A 25,729-nucleotide genomic window follows, 5' to 3' on the forward strand; every position below is an offset into this window, starting at 1 on the left:
AGCTTGAGAGCTTATTCCCATTGTGGTTCTTTGAGTGTAAATGTGTGTGAAATAATTAATGTGTTTGTAATGAATAATAAATACTAAATACTTTTACTACCACTAAAATAGCTAAAGAACACAACATGCTGTACTGCGCATCGTCTCTGTTGGGTGGAAACCTCATGTTACTTTTCAGGATTCAAATAAAAAAAACTGTAAAAGTATCAGATTGACAGGCTCGAGACACATGCTTGTGGATCTGCTATACTGTTGATGCTTTAATGTGTGATGCTGTAGAATGATCAAGTGGGCAGGGCATTCATTTACAATAAAACACACAAGGTAAAAATTATAGAGAACATGGAGATAAGAGGTTTCTGCCCGACAGCAACGATATGGAACACGCTATAACTACTGTAACTAATTGATGGACATATCCGGAGACATGATAAAGGTATAGACGTCTCTTCCGGCTCTGGGGCGTCTGTATCTTAATGGAACGGAAGGCAACATGGAGACAATGGCGATGCGTGATTGGATTGCATTGGCAAGCTTTCCCGAGATTCCTTGCGAAGCATAGCGGAAGCAAAACGGAAGAACGGAAGGGGACGTTCGGTAGGCCAATCAGAGGCGAGACTCCCTCTTTCCCAGCAGCACTTGCCTTCCGAGATTCCGCTCGACTTCCTCCCCCCGTTGGAGACAGGTCTCTCCCCCGTTGGAGACAGGTCTCTCCAACGGGGGAGACAGGTCTCTCCAACGGGAGAGACCCAGAAAAACATATAGGCATCTATGTGTTTAATATCTATGTATATAACCATGCAGTCCAGCTGCTGTTCAACAGTGGTGGAAAGTAACTAAGTACATTTACAATTTTGAGGTATTTGTTCTTTATTTGAGTATTTCCAATTTACAATTATTTTAATTCTACTACGATACATCTTGGATCCAAATATTGTACTTTTACTCCACTACATTTATTTGAAAACTTTAGTTGCTAATTACTTTGTAGATTTTGATTATTACAAAACATGCATTAAGCATTTCATCCTATATGCATTTCAGCCATTTGAAAATAGCCGATCTACAAGCTCACAATGCACCCCGATGCGACGCATTGTGAGCTTGTAGAAAAGCCACTTTCAAATACAAAATTAATACAGTTGAAAACCAAATGGCACATTCTGCATAATTAGTACTTTTACTTTTGGTACTCCAAGTAGCCTACGTAATTTTTTTATTTTGTTTTTGTTTTTTTTGTGGCTTTCGCCACAGTAGGCTGACTACTGAAATGGGGAGAGAGATGGGGGGGGTGACATGCAGTAAAGGCCATCAGGATCGGGAGTCGAACCCGCGGCACACTGCCAGACTGGATTACCAGCCAAGGTGCCTGGACCGCTGAGCCGGCCCAGGCCCAAGTACGTAGATTTTGATGCCAATACTTTTGTACTTTTACTCAACTCAAGTATAGTTTGAATTCCAGACTTTTACTTGTAACAGAGTATTTCTACATTGCAGTATTGATACTTTTACTTAAGTAAAACATATGAGTACTTTTTTCCACCACTGCTGTTCAGCCAGCTCTTTACAGTTGGCATGCCAAGTTCACTTGACACACACAAACAACACTTGACTCACACAGCAGTGGCACTATAAGGGGCGACTCACACGGTCGCAACAGATTGATGTATGCTTGTTGTATGAGATGTATGCTTGTTGTAAGCTCTCAATGCATTTCCAATGGGAGTCACATGGTTTGACACAACATTTGTGTTGTATGAGGGGGAGGGGGGTAGTCGAAACACAGCCAAAGCCATACAACAGCTTGTAGTGACTTCCATTGGAAATGCATTGGGGCGGCCATGACACTTACAACATTCATACAACAAGCATGCATCAATGTTTTAAAGGTGTGAGTCGCCCCTTAGGCTGCGACTGCATTATTTTCTTAGCCATTACTACATTACTATTACATACTTTTTCAATTAATCTGATACAAAAACAGTGTTTTTCTTACAGTATACATAACCACGTGACTTAAGTGTGACTTAAGATTGGCTTTTTTTCACAATTTATTTTATAATCTTTTGAAGCTTTTCACCTCGAATGGCACAGCCCAAGCTAGGGATCGATTATCAAAAATGGATTAGTTTGATTAACTGCTGCACCCACTACAGTAAATGGTAAACCTACGATATGTAGTTTATGTCTTATGTGAAGCGGCGAGGTGCAGGTGTAGAGATGGCGGGGGGGTTAATCTTTCTGTAATCACGCGGATGAGGATGGGGGGGTGATGTGAAATGAACTGTAGCCACTCTCCTTGACCAGTTCCCAGTGGTCAGTGGTCCACAACCAGGAGACTAGATTGGATTTATTGCTAGTGGGCCAAAGGTAACAAATACATGCAATGTAAGGGCGGTGGATGGATGCCATTATCCCCTGGATGGATTTTGTGCCCATCATGGAGGGCAATCACATGGAATAGATTGATACTGCGAGCGATGGCTTTATATTAGCCATATATCTTATGATCGGACAATTCACTTACAAGTGCGTGTGTGTGTGTGTGTATATGCCTATACAGTATATATATACAGTATATATATATACACACACACGCGCGCAAAACACTCACTGACCGAGAGATAAAAGGAGAAATTATAGTTCAGAATGAGAACTATAAATTCAGATGATTTAATATTTATTTCTCTCTCTTTCTCTCTTTAGGCTTTTGTACATACAGTACCTGGGACGTGGTGAATAAACAATATGAAAATGAGGGGAAAAAAACTGGCTGGTGAATGTTTCATGTCAAACTATTCATATAATTCACGTCTCATTCATACAGGTTGATGCCTTTGTTTAATTGCGTGGCTTGTAGATCTGCTACATTTGATGCTTTTGTATGTGACGCTGTATTGAATGATCAAGTAGGGCATTCATTTACACAAAACGTTTAATTATAATGGAATATGAGGTTTCTGCCCGACAGCGACGATATCATCAAAGACATAAACCGGGACACTTAATCACCGATTTCAGAATGTAGCAAAAAAGAATCCGATCTACAAGAAGCTCAGCTCACAGTGAATCCTGACACATTGTGAGCTTGTACAGCTATAGTGGTATACAATATATCGGCTATTTTCCACTTTTTGACTTCTTATTTAAATTTTGACCTGGTGTGTATTCATCAGGATGGCAGATAATTATTGTAGCATACCTGACTGCAGCTTTCAACAGAAACCATCTAAGTAAGCACAATACCAAGTGTTAAAGGTTTCATGACGTTCATTTTCATTTAATTTTCTTTTAGGTTTTATGACCTCAATTACACCCACACAACCTGAACTTTGGACATTCAGTCAGTGGATTTCCTGTGGTCTGGCGTTTTCTCTGTGTTCTGAAGCCTTTTGAGCTGCAATGAAAACAGGCAAACATGCAGGCCTCAACAGTGACATCTGCTGGCAAATATGCATGTCATATATGGGATTTGTGGACTGTTACATCACAGTCCACAGGCAAATCAGAGCACTTGTGTGAGCCAGAAAACCCCAGACCACAGAAAATCTACTGAATGTTAAAAGGTTTATTTTAGGTGCAATTGAGCTCGGAAAACCTAACAAAAAAAAGAAAAAAAAACATATTTAAACCGCATATGGTTAAAAACGGGACAATTTGGTACAGATGGAAGGTCGAAAACCAGGGCGTTCAAGAGAGATAATGTGTCGGTGAAACCGGGAACGATCCCCGGTCGAAACCGGGGCTTCTGGTCTGCATGGTCACCATGCTTTTGGAGCCATGCAGCAGAGCATTCAGTCCAGACGGAAGAAGAAAAAAGGAGGGAAATATCTTCATCTCATCAGCGGGGTCGAACCCGGGGCCACCGGGAGTCCTCGGAGAGGTGAGATGAGGTGCAGGGAGGTCATGTAGAACAAGCAGCCCCACCAGCCTCAAGACAGCCGATCACATCCTCTGGATGGTGAGACCTAACGTACCCGAGTAAATGCACTCCGTTACTTACTTTCCACCCCTGATCATCACAGGCCATCGCTGTGGACAGGGACGTACACACATAGACATCAAAGGGGGCTTCAGCCCCTGCCCCTTTTACCCGTCTGTAAAACTGCCCTTTTCCAGACCACGAATGCAGCATTTACTACATGGTGAAAGAAATGCAAATGCCACACTCCTTTCCATGCCATGCCAGAAGGAAGGCAGCATTCAGGAGAATTGCTTTTTTGCCGAAGTCTCCTGAACTTGAACACAGTGTTTTGCGTTGAACAAATTTGTTTAGAAATCCATGTCGTACACCGCATCTCCACTAGCGAAAGAGTGCTGGGTTGCGCCCCAAAAATGCGTCGCAGCGCGACGCGTTGTGACTTGTGAGCGTTGTGAACTCAGTCAAAACTACATTATTTGCCTTTGAGATGTAGTGCAGTGGAAGTGTAAACTAAAGCATTGGAAAAAGGGACGTGCAGAGAGTGTTAGAGAGGCAGGGGCTGAAATCTCGTAAGAGGTCACTTTTGAACAAAAATAGCAAAAATAGCAGATCTACAAGCTCACAACACGTTGCGCTGCAATGCGTTGAGGGCTTGTAGATCAGGGGCGCAACCCAGCACTCTTTATCTACTGGAGATGCGACGTAACGACATGGATTTCTAAACAAATTTGTTCAAAATGCTGTGTTCCAAGTTCAGGAGTCTTTCTCCTGAATGCTGCCTTCCAGTATCTGGCATGGAAAGGAGTGGCATTTGCATTTCTTCCACCATAGTAAATGCTGCATTTGTGGTCTGGAGAGGGCAGTTGTTTTACAGACAGGTAAAAGGGCAGGGGCTGCAACCCCCCTTTGATGTCTATGTGTGCACGTTCCTGAATGGACACGTTCAAGTAAAACCAAAAGGTATTACAGCCTCTGAAACAGTACTTGAGTAAATGTGGGTTACGTTCCAGCAGTGATCAGAGGCGCTATCCCTCTGGGTGGGAAACAAGACAACGAGATGAAACACAAACATGACCCCTGACCCTCCCACCACCACCACTTCCTGAACCACAGATCCATGCGCATCACAGTATGAATTTATATACAGTGTCATTGCTATCTGATTAGTTTTATTTTTGATCCCCTTTTAATTATGTTTCTACGTTTATTTAACTTGTATGGCCTACACAGAGTACTCAGAAGTCATGTTTATATTGTTTAAATCATTATGCATTTTCAATCTGGTGTTCCAAATAAGGCGAACATTTTTCAAACATTTTCCCCAAATTCCCATCAAAAAGAAAGCAAACTATTATAAAGAATTTTATCATAATGTACAACCTTGTAGATCGTCTATTTTAGCTTTTTGTTGCACAACGCCGCATAGGAGGGCTTAAGTGGTTAATTATTAAAGTGAGGACAGCCTACATATATACTTTAAACTTAAAGTGTTTGATAATAGATTTTTAATGTTCATTTGTCTGTGCCCCGCGGGGCTCAGATCTTTTGACATTTGAAATAATTGTTGTTAGACGGATCATCACCGAGGGAGGCTTGTGAACGGTGTGGAGAGACGATTTGACTAAATGACTGTGTCAGCCTGTTTATTTGTGACATGATTGCCTCCAGGCGCTGCCCGGGGACAGCTATTAGAGCGGGGCCCGGCCATAAAGCCCGGCTATATCACCCCAAAAGTTAGCACCTAATGTGACAACTTATCACACCATGGGACTCCCCATGGAGAATGCTATAAGATGAGAGAGGGAGGAGGAGGGAGAGAGAGTGAGTGAGTGAAAGGGAGAGAGAGCCATTTACTGTATACAGGGAAATCCACAGACAACACTTACTTAGGAACATCCATCCCTAAGTAATCATCCATATCAGGGGTTGTCAAACCTTTCTAATTTCAGGGACCGCTCAGAGAGGAGATTGTGTGCACATCTTGCGCCTGCATTTAGGCCAGGAGCTAGCAGGACATCAAGGGAAGAATCATCAGAATGGGTTAAAACATGGTTTAGAGCTCCCAAACTATTAATTATTAAGGGGGCAACATTTCATGTAGGTCTTCATCAGGCAAATGTCGATTGCCTGATGCCGTCTGTTTGTCTGACTAATATAAAATAATAACCTTTCTGCATGGGTGGGACCCCCTGGAACCCTCCATCAAGGACCCCTCGGGGTCCCCGGACCCCCACTTTGAGAAACACTGAGCTACACACACCTCTTGGACGTGGCGGTGCTGCCGTGGTGTCAGAGATCACATGTCTATTCAGATTTATACGAGTCGCACCATATGCTGAGGCATATTGCTGAAAGCTGTCCGTAGTATTACGCAGGGCCTATAGCTGCCGCCCCGGGGCTGCAGCCGCGTCACCCACCCAGCCAGGCCTGCCTGTATTTAATGAGATGCCTCTAATAGCGCTGGATCTGCCCCGTGGCTAACCACCCTGCCTGAGGCCCGGGATGAATGAATGGAGAGTTTAGAGCAGCCTGTTATAGCTCCTTCTAGCTCCCTACGGGCCGCAGATTATGACGGCTCTCTGTCACTCCAGCAATATAAACACACACATGGCGGTGGAGAGATAGACACACACAGACAGACAGACAGACAGACAGACAGACAGACAGACAGACAGACAGACAGACAGACAGACAGACAGACAGACAGACAGACAGAGCTTGTAGATCTGCTATTTCCATTGACACTTTTACTGGAGTAAAAAAAAGTGGGTGGGGGTCTGGGGGAAACTCTCTCTCTCTGTCTCTGTCTCTGTCTCTGTCTCTGCCTCTGTCTCTCTCTCTCTCTCTCTCTCTCTCTCTCCCCCCCCCTCCCCAGGACAACCCGGGCCTGGTCGAAGAATCACCACACAGTGGAGTGTACAGTGGAGTGGGCAGTGGAGTGGACAGTGGAGTGGGCAGCAGACCTCTGTACTGTCAGCACAGTGTCTGTGAGCACAGCTCAAAGGAAAGAAAAGGCTGATGTAGGAGAGAGGACAGGCAGGCGGGCGGGCAGCACTAAGGGCATGGATGGGTTAACGCTGATGTCTTTGAATGATGCGGCATCTGTCCTCCCACTGCCATACCAGTGATACCACGCACGCACGCACACGCACACACAACTTTATTATACATTTCATAATGGGGGATATACGTGTTGAATTATGTTATGTTAGGAGAATACTTTGTTTAATGGTGGATATTTAATTTCACTACAATACAAATAAATTGCTGTACACACTCTCAAATGTATTAAAATGTATTAAAAAAAAACCTTGTTAATGTCTGCCCTTGTCCCCCCCCCCGCACTTCCGGTTCCTGCCTGCATGTTGTATGTGTCTCCTAGCAATTTAAGTCGGACATCGGTACGTCCCAAATTCAGAAAAGGTCCTGAAAGGGGCTAGTAACTGTAGTTCTGAACCAAAGCTTCCCTATTTCCAATGTATTAACAAACCATTAGTGTCTTAAGCCACTCAAACAAATGGTGTTCATGTCAACAAAATAAGCAGAATGATCCTTTAATGGTTCTGCCTCAGTAACCAAGGCTAGCAGCTAGCTAGCTCAGTGGTTAGCACCTTAGCATCAAACTCCTTCATAAACGTCACTACAACGTGTTGCAGTAAAGCGTAAATTGCATTTAAAACAATAAGACAACATTCTCACAACCCCTGGTTGGTTTTTATAAAGTAGCTGGACTCAAACAAGCAAATATGACATGGTTAGCATTAGCAACAGGCTTGGGGCCTATAGTGTGGTTTCACAACAACACTAAAGTTGACTGAATTATCTATGCTTCAAGATCACAGTGAGGACTCCAACAGGAGAATGGCTCATTAGCTCTTTATGTATTATGGAAATAATCAACAATAAATTATTATTCTGTGTTTATTCCATACCAGTTAGTTGTTCACAGCTGGTCTCAACAACCATAACAAAATGACCTGGAAGGAAGTGAAGTTTACAGAACAGGGAGTGGTTTCTGAATATATAGAGGGTATAACTGTAGGGCGCCCTCTGGTGAGAACAACACCTCTGAATCACATGATGATTACTATCAGAAATTCACAATATAGAGCTTTAACTTAACAAAAAAGGGGGGAAATTATTGAATCAAAAATATCACTTACAACACCTTTGAAATAACCTGTGTTGAAGGTAATTATCACACGAAAAGATTAAATTATCTACCTAGGTTCCATCCTGGAGGCAAATCTTTCCGGTGATAAAATGGCCACCAACGTAATCAAAAAGGTCAACCAAAGAACAAGATTCCTATACAGGATCTCCTCACTGGTAGACTAAAAAAATGTGAAAACTATTGATTGCGAACGAAGTGAGCACTAACTATAGAAGCTGGCCAAAACTGTCTGCCTGTGTGTGTGTCTGTGTGTGTGTGTGTGTGTGTGTGTGTGTCACGCTGTAACACCACCCGCCCGCCACCAGAGGGCAAAAGATTGGGAGCAAACCAATACGAACTGAAATTGGAACATACAGAGGTCTCTGTGTGTGTGTGTGTGTGTGTGTGTGTGTGTGTGTGTGTGTGTGTGTGTGTGTGTGTGTGTGTGTGTGTGTGTGTGTGTGTGTGTGTGTGTGTGTGTCAGACTGCCACAACAGCTTCTTTCGCTTCCCACGTTTACGCGTCTTACTTGTGACTATGCATGCACATGTCTCTTGGTACCTCAGCACCTCAAAGGCCCTTAAAACAAGGCTCCAGACTTCCCAAAACAAACTGGTCAGGCTGCTACTTGGCCTCACTCCCCAAACCCACCTCACCAGTACAGCATCTTGCAATGGGTCTGGTCCAAAAGATTTGATACACCACCAAGATACCCATGTATAAATACTTCCTTAATGTCAACAAAGTTTACACCCAAAACACCTGAGGGAGTCCACCAAACCATGTGCAACCCAGATTCGGGTTCCCTTGACTCCTTCAAAACCCCACCCACCCCTTTCCCCCTCACTGTAGGCCTATATGTTTTTTTCCCCCTTTTAACCTCCTTTATGATGATTTCCTGGTTTGGGCTATATAGAAGTGTATATTTGTACGTCTCTAAATGTTATGATGAATTGAAAATGGTGGACCCTCTTGTAAACAAGTGTAATGCTTTATGGTGTCGTCCACGGTCAACAGTTTTTGTATTGAGTTGTGCTTGAAATGTACTGTAATTCTGCAAACTGTTAATAAATACTTCAATCACGGCTGGCTCGCGTACGCACGCACGCACGCACGCACGCACGCACGCACGCACGCACGCACGCACACACGCACACACGCACACACGCACACACACACACACACACACACACACACACACACACACCTTTAATATCCATTTCATAATGGGGCTGCATATACGTGCTGAATTTAGTTATGTAATACTTTATTTAATGGTGGATTTTTAATTTCACTACAATAACACATATTTACTGTGTATAGCATGGCCACCGAGACTACTGACCATCAAATGTATACAAATGTATAAAAGAAAATAATAATAAAAAAACTGTTAATATTAAGAATACGGGTAGTTTATTGGACACGCATTCTGACGTTACCGGCTGAATTCTGGTGTATCCAACCTATACATATTTATAGATCCTGGAATACTAAATTAGGGCAAAGATGAAGGTCCTTTAGGGACATGTTTGGGAGGATTACATTACTTGACATGTACATATTGAACAGGGATGATATTTCTGAGGATTATGAAACCACACCAATTACACCCTATATATACACTTTGTTGACTGGGGTCAGTCACCCAGAAATCTATACTTGGTCCCCCCCCCCCCCCCCCCCCACATTGCCTAACATATAGTTAAGCTATACAAGCTTTTATTTTTGCTGAATGTTTGCCTATTTCTTGTGCTGAAATGTCACCACTCAGGGACCACTGAACTAACTCATGGACCACTGAACTAACTCGGGGACCACTGAACTAACTCGGGGACCACTGAACTAACTCAGGGACCACTGAACTAACTCAGGGACAACTGAACTAACTCGGGGACCTGCACTGAACTAACTCAGGGACAACTGAACTAACTCGGGACCACTGAACTAACTCGGGGACCACTGAACTAACTCGGGGACCGCCACATAAATGATCAGCGGCCTACTTGGGAACAATGCAAGTCGGGAACGATTGTTCAACAAAGTTGCGAATGCATTCCTTGCCCGTCAGTGTTGGTTTTGACAGCAAATTTTGATTTGGTTTTAGTCATAGCCTTTTGAATAAATGTAATTTAGTTTTTGTCATATTTTACTCATCCGAAATGTTTTAGTGTTGGTCTAGTTTTAGTTGACTAAACATAAGATTTCATTCTACTAAATCTACATTTGATTTGGTCTGCAAAAATGTATTTTGGCAGGTCTTGATGCATGCTGTTCATAATGGCTGATTTTTACACTTGGTTGCATGCTGAAAATAGCCGATCTACAAGCTCACAACGCGCTGCGACGCCTTTGTTATAGTTTAATGAAATTAACTCATCAAAGGCACCGCTAACTTTGGGTGTGGTGTCCTTGTGGGGGTTCCAGCAGGGGGTCCCTAGGAACCCATATAGGTCTGTAACTCTGAGAGTGGAATACCACTGGAATACCAAAAATGGAATACCAAAATAATTTGGAACCATTTGGTTCCCCTTTGTACACTCTCGTCAGAATTAAATCAAAACGGAGGATTTTATCATGTAGAATGTAGATTGAAAGAGTCCCAGATGGAAAAAGAACAAAAAAAAAGATCAAACCTGGTGGTCCTTTAAATGGAAAAAAGGGTTGAGAATCACTGATTTGAAATGTACGGGGGTGGGGTGGGGGGATGGGGGGGGGGGGGGGGGGGGGGGCTGCATGAGACACTATAAGAGCAGGAGGAACAGGACCGAATGGGAAGAAACCACAGAAAACAAGAGAGAAAGCAGAGAGTTTTGTCTCTCCTCCGACAGATGCCGGGGCAGATGGCGGAGAATTAACACAAAATGAGAGAAGAAGAGATGGCAAAACCTACAACAGGCCCATGGAGGGCACACATTAAAATATTCTGTGTGTGTGTGTGTGTGTGTGTGTGTGTGTGTGTGTGTGTGTGTGTGTGTGTGTGTGTGTGTGTGTGTGTGTGTGTGTGTGTGTAGAAATTCCTCTGTGTATCTGTGTGCTTTCACTGCTTTGTGTGTGCGCGCGTGCATGCCTGCTGCATGAGTATAATGCATGTGATGCGTTTGTTTTGTGAGTGTTTGAGTGTATGCACGTTTGGGGTGTCTGGCTGTGCTGTGCCGTGCCGCGCCGTGCCGTGCCATGCGTGCGCGTGTGCGCATGCACGTACAGTGCGCGTGTCCAAGGGGGAGGCAGTTAAGCAGCAGCTCAGCTGGGGAGGAGTAAAGAGGATGGGTGGAGGAGGACTCCCCTCCCGCTCGGAGACGGAGCTCGCGATAATAATCACAGGCGTGAAATTACAATGCTGATATTTGTAGCACCCCAGGGTGGCGAGCGGAGGGGCCCGCACTTCACCAGAGGCCTGCGCTGGCTGGCTGGCTGGCTGGCGGTCATCAAAGATCACAGTCCTCGGCCCACTCCTCTCCAAATACTTTGTAGAATATACTGTAATTCGTTTCTGTCGGGGAGAAAACTCTTATCTCCATATTACTTTTTGTGGGTTTATTTTGTTTCGTTTTTTTTTTTTCGTAAATTAATTAACGCCCTACTTTATCAATTATCATATATTACAGCGTCACACGAAAGCTTCACAGCGCGTTTCTATAATTTGAATTTGAATCCTGATAAGTAACAGTTTTGGACATACAGTATAGGGTTTATAACTTTATCAATTAAACAAAAGTTATTTTTGATGTCATCGTTACTTAGAACACTGGTGTATTTTTCAAGGTTTCGAGCTTGAACACAAATTGATTGTGGACACACTCTTTCCCACCTGCAAACTTGCAAAGGAGAACGTGGAGTACAGTGAAGATAGGACTTGAAACAGGGAAATGAAATGAAATGATTACTATATTTACCCAGGGTATCTGGGCTAAGCTCAAGAACTTGTTTCCAGCCAGGCCCTGCTCATAGAACATTTCATCGTAGTGGTTCAATGCCTTGTTCAAGGGCACTTCAGCGGTGGTCATTTTAACGTGTCGGACCGCTGATTCGAACTGGCGACCTTCCGGTATCAAGACCGCTCCGCTATCCGTTCGGCCACCGCTGCCACTAAGGGATACTTATACTAGGGATAGTATACAGTGAAGATAGGACAGGAAACAGGGATAGTACAGTGAAGATAGGACAGGAAACAGGGATAGTACAGTGAAGATGGGACAGGAAACAGGAAGATAGTACAGTGAAGATATAGGACAGGAAACAGGGATATACAGTGAAGATGGGACAGGAAACAGGAAGATAGTACAGTGAAGATATAGGACAGGAAACAGGGATAGTACAGTAAAAATGGGACAGGAAACAGGGATAGTACAGAGAGTGAAGATGGGACAGGAAACAGGGAGATAGTACAGTGTAGATGGGACAGGAAACAGGAAGATATAGGACAGGAAACAGGGATAGTACAGTGAAGATGGGACAGGAAACAGGAAGATAGTAGTGTAGATGGGACAGGAAACAAGGAAGCTCTGAGAAGGAAGGAAAGTGGTCACCTGACTGGGCTGCGCCATGACACTTTCATGGACACTTTCATGAGAGCCAAACTCACACCGGATGTGCAATGAATACATGGCAGTGAATGGAGCCGGCTGGACCAGCTCATAACAAACATTATTTATGAACAATTGAGACCTTTTGTAAAGTAAGCACTTCTGTAAAATAACAGAAGACATATCACAGGTTGTTTTCTAATCACTTACTTTTCGATGTGCACAGAGTGCACAGTATATAATTTTTTCTGAGCAGCAGATATCGTTTCTAGCTCCGAATCGCGAGATTTGGCTGCCAGACAGGAAACGGTGGGAAGTCTTGCGATACTTGGTGCGTTCAGAAAGGTACTTTGTGCTCTTTAGATACCATACCTCTCTAAAAATTACACAGTGTACACATCGAATATAGCAACACAGCAGACAATAATGTGTTACATGTCTTCTGTTATTTTCCAGAAGTGATTACTTTACAAAAACTCTCAGTCATTCATAAATAATGTTTGTTCATGAGCTGGTCACTGAGCTCTCATTGACTCCAGTGCATTCTGCCAAACTTCCGGGTAGTTGGGGGTCCGCGGAATAATTAGTGTCAATTTGGGGGTCCTAGTATACATGAAAAAGTTTGGAACCACTGAGCCTATATCTGCGGTTTGCACCTTAACCACTAGGCCATCTAGAACGTGGTATTCTTACCTCCAAACTATCATGTGCAACATTGCGCAACAACAATCCGTTCCTCCTACCTACCCCGCTTGCTTTTAACTTTTGACTCTGGAACACAGCAAAAAAAAGCTAAACCGTGGGACCTTGTATTCCAGCTTTTCAGCGAGCGACACCGACACACAACGGCATATAAATCACGCTTAAAAAGAATCCCCCTGATGCCAGCCGACCCACTGACAAGATATGACATCACATTTTCTCCCTATCCACTCTGGGGGAAAAAAAGAGCAGCTCATTTTCATGTCCGTCATCTCCTGCTCTTGTCGCTGCCTCCGTGAAGGCCCTGACCCCCCCCTCATTCCCGGGGTGAAAGTGAAAAGTAGATATGTTGTCAGGGTAAAACTGATAATGGCGAGGGGACACAGACTGATCCCAATTGCCCTGCTCTCAGCCCCCGCCACCCCCGCGTTCCTCCGCCACTAAAGGGCCCACTGACAGATGAGTTGAAGGGGGTACTGTGTGCGGGGACAGAGTGCTGAGTTGGCATTAAAGGGCCCAACAAAAAAAGGGCCCCGTTTTTCCCCTTCTCTTAAACCACTTAAGTCCTGTATAGTTCATGGTATGGTGAATAGCTTAAATAGCTGATTTTTTTATCCATTTTTAAGTCTTGGAAGCTTTTTTTGAAGATTTCTGAAAAACGTTTTGAAAACATTGGAAGACTTTTTAAACTTCTCTCCTATAATGAAGGATAGAATGGAAGCAAGACCACAAGGACTTTGTTTTGCTGCTATCCTTTTAGACCAGTGTACTCTGTTGCTGTTTTCACATTTCTATAAAGTATTCAATCAATTAAAATGGTGCATTTATATAGCACTTTACAAGTTTACATAGATTGTGCATTACATTCACCCATTCACACATCCATACACCGATGGTGGAGGAAACCAGGCAAGGCGCCAACCTGCACATCGGGAGTAAGGGGTTCAGAAGAGAATCTTGCTCAAGGACACTTCAGCACCATAACTCTCCCTGGGATCGAACTGGGAACCTTCCGCTTCCCAAGCAGCCACTCTACCGCTGAGCCAATGTTGTCCCCAGCCCAGGACACGGTCAAAACATGCATGACCCCAGGTTGACACTGGTTAAATGGCAAACGTAGCTTCACAAATACTCCACTGTTTGGCTCATGTTGTGTCGTCATATACTTTCATTATGCGCCAGGACTCCTGATATTTCCTTCATCTCAGATTTTTTTTTCTTTTTTTACAAAAATCTCCCTTTTCCCCGAATAACGTATAGCATTTTCTAGAAGAATGCATGGGACGCAGTTTGTCCAAAGAAAACTCCCGGGTGGGATTGGATATGAAACGTAGCGTGCATGCAGACAGACTATAGCGGCTCTGCTAATTCAAACTTGGCGCAGATTCCAGTGTGTGACTGCATTGCTCCTGATTTACCGCCGATGGTTCATGGCCTTTGAAATGACTCCCTCCTCCAGCAGAGGCTTTTTAATGTGCCTTCTGGCTGCAGCTTCTTATCAGGTTCGGGAAACGGGGGGGTGAACTCAAAGGTTCTCCATGTTTTTTCGGGTGAGCCTGCGGTGGGACCCGTGCCAGCTGGACACAATACCTTCACCCCTCCTGCCTGGCTGGCCTGCATGCATGCATGGCACCCCTGGGTATATTCTGATATTTAGCCTGACTTGTGCTCCCGGTCGACGTACGATGGTGTCGCATTTGCCGAAAACAAGCCTGATCGACGTACAAGCCCACAACGCGGCCAGGCATGCGACGCGGCGCCACCGAGTGGCGCGCTACGAGCTTGTAGGTCTGCTATTTTTGAAAAGTCGTGAAAATGTGGCGCTAAATCTTTGAATATATATTTCAGAGCGAACATTTTTAACTAAAATATTGGCTTCTGGGGGGTCCCTCTGGAACTACATATTTTGAGATGGGGGTCCGTGGCCCAATAATTCTGAACAAGGTTGAGCACCACTGACGTAGAAACGTAGGTTTTTCAGAAAAATGTTAGGATTTAGAAGCCTTTTTTTTAAATTGACCTCAGTCCAAAATGGGTTAAGACCTGTGTGTGGTTATCTTATCGCGGCTGTACACGGTGGCGGGGGGCCCATTTCACTCCAGATTATCTCCAGCTCTCAGCAGAGAGGCACAAGATAGCTCAAGGGATCTCTCAGCGAGAGAGGAGAGAAAGGTGAAGGTCATTAGAACGTCATCAAAAAGTTATCCCACACTGACCCCAAAGTCCCAGAGAGAGAGAGAGAGAGAGAGAGAGAGAGAGAGAGAGAGAGAGAGAGAGAGAGAGAGAGAGATGCTGACAGACATGGACCTGAGAACAGAAAACACACTTGAACATTTCAACAACACATCACAATCATGCATTTAGGCAGGTATTTTGGGCATGTCAGTATACTGTACATGTATAGGTGAATGTCTCCCCCCCCCCCCAAACAATTTCAAATATTATTATTATCCAACAATTAAAATAATTAGCTTGTAGATCTGCTATTTTCAGAAAACATAACCTGAGCGCAACCAAACAAACCGGATCTCTTCTCCACTATAGTCCCTCCTTAATATTTTAGTCCAGTTTTTATTTGTTGATGAAATTGTCAACATATTTAGTCTCATAGTCATCGTAGCTTAGTCTTCATTTTGTTTTTAATCAACGAAAACGTTGCATCATAGTTTTAGTCAACCAAATCAACACCGAGATGGTGTAAAGACGTATGTAGGCCTACTTTATCTTAAGACAGAGAATACAGCCTCTTCCTGCTCTGACACCATCCCAGCAGGGACTGCTGGAGAAATTGCAGTTTTTACATTTCCGCATCTTTTCTCTTCTCCCCCATAAGGGATATATGGATAACAAATGAAATATTCAGTCCCATTGTCTGATTTATTTCTTTTTATTATCAAATATCAGCTCGGCAGTCAAAGGATACGCCTTTGCCTCATTCTGGGGGGACCCCCCGCCCCCCTCCCCTATCCACTTGGGGCCTGTCATGACAGCCTATCAACTCTCCTCGCATAAACAGGTCAGGATAGTGTGTGTGTGTGTGTGCGTGCGTGCGTGCGTGTGAGCGAGCACTCTAATATGTTATACTTTAAGATTTTCACCATGCACAGTTTCTAAATAGAAATGGAAAAGGGGGTGGGGGGGTGGGGCGCAAACCGTATAAGGGATTGTAACAGAATCCTTTTCCCGGAGGAGACAAGTTATAACAGAATTGCCGTACACTACAGTATATGAGATAAGAAGACAATCAAATGAAAAACATATTAATGCTACATATACAGTATGAACATGGGAACGTTTCAGATAATGTGCTGCTGTTGTTGTTTCACTGTTGTGTCGAGTTACCACCCTGCTCACTGAGCTCTTTTTTACTTAATTAAATATACTAACTAATATAGAAACACTCTATTACAAGTCAAACCCCCGTATTTTAGAAGAAAAAAGTCCTTCTGCACACCTACAGTGCAGGTGCATGCGTCGGATAACTGGAACTGGAGAAGTAGAGAAAAAAGGATCCCGCACACTTCACTTACAGAATTAGATGTATTGAGCAAATTGAGCAGATTCGTTCAGACCTTCATCAGGCAGATGTCTGAACGACCGAAACGTTTCTCAATAAATCTAATTCTGTAAGTGGGATCCTTTTTTCTCTAAAACCCCTGTATTAAAAATGTTACTTGAGTAAATGTGCAAAAGCATTGGCATCAACAATTCAATCTTTCTGTACAGCTCCCAATGTTGGTGAGTTTGACGTTGTTTAATGCAAGCAGATAGGAGTTTTCTGTTTGGATGAATGGGCTGTCAATGGGAAATTGCACCTAGTTAGCACCTTGCTGGCAAGATGGCCACTGTCTGAATATCGTCAATTGAATTTTGTTGCTATTTTTCATGTCATGTTTATGATCTGAATACATAGGACTCGAATGAAAACTAGACTGCAATTACTTTTTTGGTGCTATCCTTTTAGAGTAGACCGTAGTGTTTCACTGCTCTTTTAATTATGGGGCGGCGGTGGGTCAGGGGTAGAGTGGCCGGATGGCAACCGCAAGGTTGCCAGTTCGAACCCGGGCTCCCCCAGAGTTAGTGTCTAAGTGTCCTTGAGCAAGACTCTGAACCCCTAATTGCTCCTGATGTGCTGGTTGGTGCCTTGCATGGTTTCCGCCACCATCGGTCTATGCATGTGTGTGTGAATTGGGTGAATGTATAATGCACAATCTATGTAAAGCGCCTTGGATAAAGGCGCTATATAAATGCACCATTTACCATTTATGTATAATAAAGTATTCAATCAATCAAACTACCTAATTTTAGAACAAACATGCATGGGAAAGTCTCAGTTTGCTGCTCTTTTTTAATGCTATGTTGATGAATTGAATAGCTACATACTGTAGGTCATAGGACCACAATGGACTTCTTTGTGTTATCCTTTTTTTTCTGATACAGTATTCGATCAATGAATCAGTAAACACCACCAACCTCTGAGATGCAGTAGAGTAGAAATACTCAATTAAAGTAAAAGTACCTCACAATTGTACTGGAAGTATTAGTACTAAAGTAAATGTACTCGGTTACTTTCCTCCCCGTCCCCTGTGTCATCATACGGTGCATGTGTGGCGTTTTTTTGTGTTTTTTTCCTGCAGAGCAGGGAAGACAGATGCGAGCGGCCGGCCTCCTGGGCTGCACGGCGGCCACAATGAGCCTCATCAGCTATTAGTAATTGACCATTAATGAACTCCCAGTGACTGGCCACCGAGGAATAAACCACACAGGCCCTGGGGAGTGGGGAGGGGAGGGGAGGGGAGGGGAGGGGCGGAGAGAGAGAGAGAGAGGGCCTCATGGTATTAACATATACTCCCAAAGGCTACAAGAGGCTTTTAAATGGCCAATCAATAAAGAGCATTAGTTCACGGTGTCCTCTGAGGGACCCCTGAGGTGTCAGGCCCGGATGAAGAGGCGAGATGAGACAAAACTATATGTCCACGAGCAGCACACAGACAGTCACCGACCGTCTTATATACTGTAGGTATAGAGGATGCTCTGGACACATGCCAAGGGGACAGACACACGCGCTATAGAGGCACAATAGAGGCCGCAATCGCTCGTTCTCTCAACATGGGGTCCGGAGACCCCCTGCATGGGGTCCTTAACGCTCGTCGTTAACAACTTGGGGGGAAAACGGTCGCAGAAAATAGCAGATAAGCTCACAATGCACTGCGACGGCTATTTTAGGCGAAGATAAGGAGAAAATATTAAGACCCTATAGAGCCCCGAGGGGAAAAAGAATACTTCTTTTGTAGACCTGTATTGATTCTGCTGAGGAAATCTAGTTTTGTGGTATATAGTCTTTTTTATTGGCCTGAAATATTGTCTATATACATACATTCATGAATCCACTTGCTGACCGGCTGTCGGTATTGAGCAATTGGTTTTATAGGGGTTTATATGTGATCTTAACATCCTATATAAGGCAAGATTTTCAAATTTTCGTTATGCTTTATATAGCATGTGAGTGACATGAGTTTTCATGATTCTGAATCCATTCCAAGCATTCGTTTTGTACAAAAAAAACACTCCTTGGGCTAAAAACGGCCACTTGCCCAAATGTGCCCAAAATGTGCTGACCACATTTTGTGATGTATTTTTTGTGCAAAATGAATGCTTGGAATGGATTCAGAATAATGAAAAACCATGATACTTAAAGCATAAGGAAAGTTCGATATTTTGACATTTTTGCCTTAGTATGTTAATGGTAGGATCACATATAAATCCCTATACAAAATTGCTCAATGTTGACAGCCGGTCAGCAAGTGATGTGACGAAGATCATACAACAGGTCGTTTCGAGGAAGTAATCTGATTGGTTGAAATAGCCATCTAGCCGTGCTTCAAATGAGCATGATGGAACACCTAATCAAAGGTACATTTTCGGTCGTAGTGGCTACATCTGTCATTAAACAATTAAGATCTTAGTTATAATGAAATTGAGTTGACGTGCTTTTTTTAAAGGGTAACTGTAACTGTATGATCACAATATACACTTGAGGGTCGTGCGTTACCATCATGGCACAGAACTGGCCTATCGGCTCGTTCCTGCAGCAACGCAGGCGTGCCATTAATGACGGGAAAAGCACACCCTCTCGTGTAATATTGCTTCCTTCCAAGCTTGGACATTAAGCATAAAGGAGACCTATATCAGTGTTGTGTTCTGCAACACAGGAAGTTGATAGTGAACAGATTGGTCACACATACTCTGCACCTGTACCGGCCGCTCGCTCGTCAAGGCCGCGGCGTATATGCAGTCGAGGTAACATCAACACTTTAACGGCGACTGTTAAACCTCGACAAGGGCATCACAAATATCATGTGACATTTACTGTACACATCCCATTAGAATCTGATCTGAATAAAGGTAGACCTCCGCACACCGCCGAGCGCTTTTTTTTTATTCTTAATTTTCTCATTGGGGGTTTATATGACACTATGAAACGGATATCATTACATAGAATAGCACTAGTCGTACAAATACCGCCACGCCGTGCCCTTGAAGGAGACTGCAATAAACGGCTCATCACCGCGTCCACCAAATGGCAAAGACAAATTTATGGCCACTGATCATCACGGCAAAGTACTCAGTAAAAAATTCATTGTAACTTCCAGGGGAAATAAATAAGTGTGCCCCCTGACCTTGAAGAACACCCCCCCTCCCATCACCATGCACTGACCTCCAAAATCCCTCCCACCCCCCAACTGATATGCCTCCATCACTCTCTCTTTCTCTCTCTCTCTGTGTCTCTTTCTCTCTCTCTCTCTCTCTGATCCCACCCCTATCAATCCCCCACTCTCAAGCCCCTCCTCCATCCATCTCTGCTTCTTTCATGTTTCAGGTGTCCAAGGCTAAAGATAGGTATCCCACCACCTTCAACCACCGCTCCCCTGCTGCCCACCCGCCCGCCCACCTGCACCCCCTGTGGATTCACATCTTAACCGCTGTCCCTTTCGTCTCTATCCAAAAGCCGCAGGAGGTCCCATCCCGTCCCCCCAGATCTGGAGGTGGGGAATATGCAGAGGAATATGCATTGAGTCTGCGTTTTAAGGCCGGGAAAGCATCCCATGTCCTTTCAGATTTCAGCGTTCCCTTGAAAAATCTTGAAAATGTTTGAAAAGGGATTTTTTTTAACACAGAACTTCTCTTCTGGGGGGGGGGGGGGGGGAGACACACGGCATGCAGCCAAATCATGGCACACGGCCAAATACAAATCATCTTGGGGGTTCTTCTTCTCTGGGTTCTTTGAGAACTAACTGATTCAGAAGGCATTTTGTAGAATCGGACTCGGGTCTTAATGGGTTTAGATCAAGATAAAAGAGAGAAACTGAAACGTAACTTGAGGAGCAAAGCCCTGGACGGACGGACGCTGCATGGGCTGTCTCTAATGGAAACACAGGGCTGAGATGTTGTCAGCAGTCTGCCGGGCGGTCAGTCTTCCGGTCGGTCGGTCGGTCGGTCGGTCGCAGCAGCACACTGACATCCCTGTCCGATAATCTGGCTCGCCATAAAATTAGAATAGCAAATACCTCCCTGCATGTCCCCTCTCCTCTCTTGTGCCACCATTTAAAAAAATATATATATATATATATATAAAACTGCCGGTGACTCTGAATGATACAAACTTCAATTTAAATTTACAGCACCGCGAACGGAGAAGTGATAGGCGCTCACATTTCTTTCCTTTTTTTTAATAACCTATTAAGTTATGACTTCAATTTCATTTTTATGAATATTTTCCTTGGTGAGCACATGCAGCGGCCATCAACCCGGAGAGAGATGGAAATTTAAAAAAGATAAATAGTGCCATTAATCTACAACATTTCTTCTCCCCATTATTCTTGAAAATGAGAAGTTATTTTTGCTCAGATCTTCATATAATTAGGTTCTTACACTTGACTCACAAGCCCAGAAAATGACCGTGTTCCAAAAAAAGAAGTGAAGAGTGTCATTCGCTTGAGTGTAAAAGTGCCATTTGTCTTCATATATGGCTCACCTGACAGGCAGCAGTATTTGAGGCTGATTAGGCATCAGTGCTTCTGTGCTTGTATTAATAACAAGACTGATCAAGTTCCTCCCATGAATCATGAATGCCCCGTGCATTGCACGACTGTAACGGAAATAGCAGATCTACAAGCTCACACACACTGTGGTATGCTGAAGTGTATATAGCAGTTCTGGGGAAGAAACTTCCGATCTCTGTATTATAACTTTTTGTGTTTTTTTTCGTAAATGAACAGCCCCTACTTGATCACACAGAAGTATTAAAAGTATAGCTTTTGAGCTTTTAGATCTGACCATTCGAGGGAGGGGTTAGGGTTATGATGTCACTAATGTGGTGTATTTCGATTGGGCCTTTTGACTCAAAGGCTTTCAGCTTTCAGGAAGAAACCAAAAATACACAGGGAAGACATATTTGAATATTATAACAACACCTGGGGGTCTATATATGCACATTCAAAACAGGCACTCCATACGGCACTCCATCTTTAAACAATATACATTCTTTCCTATGTGTAATTGTTCATGTGGAACAGAGACCTCTTTACGGTTGGCTGTACAGTGGCTGTACAGTGGTACAGCTGTACGGTTGTGCCGTTTCTGAAACAAGCTTTGTAAATATCTGGAAACTCCTTACTTGTATTGGATCAGACTACGGCTTTAAGAGAGACCCTACGAGTGTGCTGTCTGTGTGTGGAATGCGCTTCTAAAATTGTCTTTCTTGCCTTGATCTCCTAACACTCCCCTTCTTTGTTTTCTTGGAAAAATAACACGATGGGAACTATGCACAAAAACTAATTTCACCCACTTTTTTAAAACTGTCACAATAAAAATTATCTTGTGTTATCGATGAAATGATAGTGATTTGTCAATTATTTGGGGCCCCTCTTGCAATATCCTTGTGTCCCACCAGTCTGCCCCATGGCCCACAGGTCGGAGTTGCTGCATTACAGCACTACTGTATATGAAACGCTCATAGATCAATTAAAGCAGACTATGGAGGCGAACTGCCCTTTGTTTTTTCTTCTGGAGTCGCGAAACTATTAAGCAACTCAAATCACAAGTGCACTTTGTAGAGGGCAAGAGAGAGAGAGCGAGTGGGAGGACATCAGCAGGATAGAACAGCTTTAATCTGTCTGTTGTTTGTCTCATGGGCATTAAACACCATCTTGATACGAGCGCCCCACCACGGTGCACGCACACCAGGGGGTCCTCATAATATTTAATAGGTCATCAAAGGGAATGGGGGTAGACTGCTGACATTTTGCCTGGATAGTTAGGAGAAACCCCAGGAGTTGTCATAATATGACTCATTACCGGGAACACAGTGCAGTCGACTTGGTTGCATCATTGTTGAGAGAGAGAGAGAGAGAGAGAGAGAGAGAGAGAGAGAGAGAGAGAGAGAGAGATATGTCATAATCTATATGGAGATGAGAAACTATTTGTGGCACAATGGCCCTATTAACGACAAGCGTGTGATTCTGGTTATTGTTTTCATTCTGAACGTGCATGGAGACTAATCTGTTAATAATACACCTTCCCTGTCTTGCTGCGTGCGTGTGCATGGAACAATGGCTGCCTGCAACGCGTATAGATGGACGGGGAAAAAATGGTAGCACTATACACACCATGAACAGAGAATCTTACATAAAGGAGCTTAGATGCAATGTCCCCTCAGACAGACAGACAGACAGACAGACAGACAGACAGACAGACAGACAGACATGTCTCTCTACCTCTTGGTGCAACTCTTCGTGCAACGCTCCCTCAAGCGTCTAAGCAGCTGTGTGTGTGTGTGTGTGTTCCTGGCCCACTAGCTCTGGTCAAAGATTAAAAAGTGAGCCCTGCTGCAGCCTGCGTCCATCATGGGACAGAGGACAGCATTTGGAGGGTCAACGTTTTTCCTCGCACAAAATGAGCTGGAAAGTGTGAGCCAGCTGCTGACCACCTCAGGACAGCAGGTGCCAAACACGTACATATATACTAGCCCTGAAACATGACCGTTCACGCTGTTTTGGGCGGCTGGTTACATTTACAAAGTTAACGTGTACATAAACGTTCGGATTTCAAATATAGAGTGCTCACCCATAAGGTGCCACGGATGTTAGAATGTTGCAGGGTCGGGCATTAGCACCCGTACATTCCCCATTGTTCAAGCTTAATTAACTTCAAACTTAACATAAAGCTCAATCACATTCACAGTCTAACTCCAGGACAACAGACAAAAGGCAAACAAAATATGGACATCCGATGGAACGAATTCAACAATTACATTCCAGTCCAGAGCCTTCAGACTCGGGATACCCCCCCCCCCCCCCACACACACACACACACACACACACACACACACACACACACACACACACACACACACACACACACACACACACACACACACACACACACACACACACACACACGTCTCCCGAGGGCCCAAGCCAATTTCTCTTTCTTTTCAGACATTCTCTCTGCCTGAACCTGCAGTCGCCATCAAAGACATTCATCCGTCCGCCCAAGATGACTATGACTGATCTCGCCACCAAAACGATCAATTTGTATCTCTCCCTATACGTCTCCATCTCTCCGTCTCCATGCCCTCTCCCTCCCTCCCTCCCTCCCTCCCTCCCTCTTCCTCTGTCTTCCTCTCCTCTCTTTGGTTCTCTTGTGTGTTTTGTGGACGTGCACAAACAATAATATGATGAAAAAGCGAGAGTGCAGACGGCTCTGACAGCGCGGCATACGAGAGTAACAATGCAATCAGTATTTGACCTTGAAGAGCAACTCATTTATTTGTTCATCTATATAGATATATAGATATTGTTTTGACACGTGTAACTTTTCATGTAAGATAAAAGCCCACTGATCGTTCACCCAGACAGGCGTTATAACAATTCTTTACTGACACAGTTTGATTCCTGACATGTCGAGCGGAACTCAGAAATGTAAGGCCTGTTTATTTACCATAATTTAATACTCAACCAAACAGAGCACTCCAGATTCCAGAGTGGCTTACAGTAAGCAAGAACAACACATGGAAATACATCAAATGCAAAGTAAAAAAAAATTGTCATCTAGGCTTATAAGTAAACTAAGAACATATCATCCGTAACAGTAGAATATCCATACATTGAAACTACTGTATAAACACTATAATGTATAGTATAGCCCCCCACCGTCTTGGCTGGGGGGCTACATCTACATAACATGCCATCAACTGTAAATTACATATTTTAGCCTTTGCATACGCCTGCAACGTCGTCGTGGCTGGGGCAAGTGCTACGGCCAGTGCTGCGGGCTAAGGTGGAGTCTGTAGAGGTTTTCAGAGTTTTCAGACTACGGTGGAGGAAGATTGGGAGTGCATGAGTCTATATGTCAATACTACACCGTATGTTCACACTGAAGGGTGTTCTGTGCAACTCATTTCTAACCGCTTGAACACTATATCAATGACCAGGAGTCCCCCAGGTGTCAATTGATTGATTGATTGTTTGATCGATCTCTATTTCTGCATTCTACACCACTTGACGTCAATGAGCACACCGCCTGTAAAGAATCAGAGTCGGTCTGAGACAGACAGACAGACAGACAGACAGACAGACAGACAGACAAGCTGAACCTCACGATTATTTCAAACGTTTGCCTTCATTACAATAATTGATGAACCATTATTCTATATTTAAATAGGCAGAGTAGAAGATTTACAAGATCTCAACGCATCGCAATGTGATGCATTGTGAGCTTGTAGATAGGCTTTTTTCATTTTTTGCACGGCACCATTGGTTAAGTGGTTAATCGATAGTAATCAATTCAGTTGATTATTAAAACAAATCGTAAGAAATTATAATAAAAAAAGAACTGCCTCTTGACTATTCAATTAACCTGCATGAACACGATTAAGTGGGTTATTGGTTTTATTTGGCTATATTTTTGGGTGTATTGCCCAGTCATACTCTGATGACCAGAGGGCAGCACAACAGGCTATTTGTCACCACACATCAACAAAGGGAGGTAGGCCTACTACTGTATCTGTCTGTGTGTGGTTGATGACTGCATGGGTTCGTCATGTGTTTGCTTATTTTGTGTGAAAGTGCTATAGTTGTAGTGTGTGTGGGCGTGCGTGCGTGCGGCGGGCATGTTTCTGTGCTGTGCCTGTGCGTGACGGGGGTGACTGACTGGTCGTGTTGTCTCTTTGTATGCACTTGCCGTAATGGCGCGTATGTCTGACGGTGGCGGTAATTGCAATGTATGTTCGTTGTGTGTGCACGTATGCAAGTGTGTGCACGTGTCTGTTTTTGTGCGTATCTGTATTTGTGTGTGTGTGTGTGTGTGTGGGGGGGGGGTTCCTTTTGCCATTCACAGACAATTTGTAAGGCCGGCTGTTGAAGC

At 43.9% G+C, this 25,729-nt stretch overlaps 1 protein-coding gene across 1 annotated transcript in view; it reads left to right on the plus strand.

Moving 5' to 3' along the window:
- Positions 1–8,493: 8,493 nt before the first annotated feature.
- Positions 8,494–25,729, plus strand: part of cdhr1a (cadherin-related family member 1a) — a gene marked incomplete at both ends in the record, with an annotated part of 275,718 nt that continues 258,482 nt past the window's right edge. Inside the window, one exon of the mRNA XM_079511863.1 lies at positions 8,494–8,538. Within this exon, the coding sequence (XP_079367989.1) occupies positions 8,494–8,538 (45 nt within the window). The remainder of the gene's footprint in view (positions 8,539–25,729) is intronic.

Source organism: Electrona antarctica (assembly GCF_951216825.1).
Source record: "Electrona antarctica genome assembly, chromosome: 10".
NCBI lineage: Eukaryota > Metazoa > Chordata > Actinopteri > Myctophiformes > Myctophidae > Electrona > Electrona antarctica.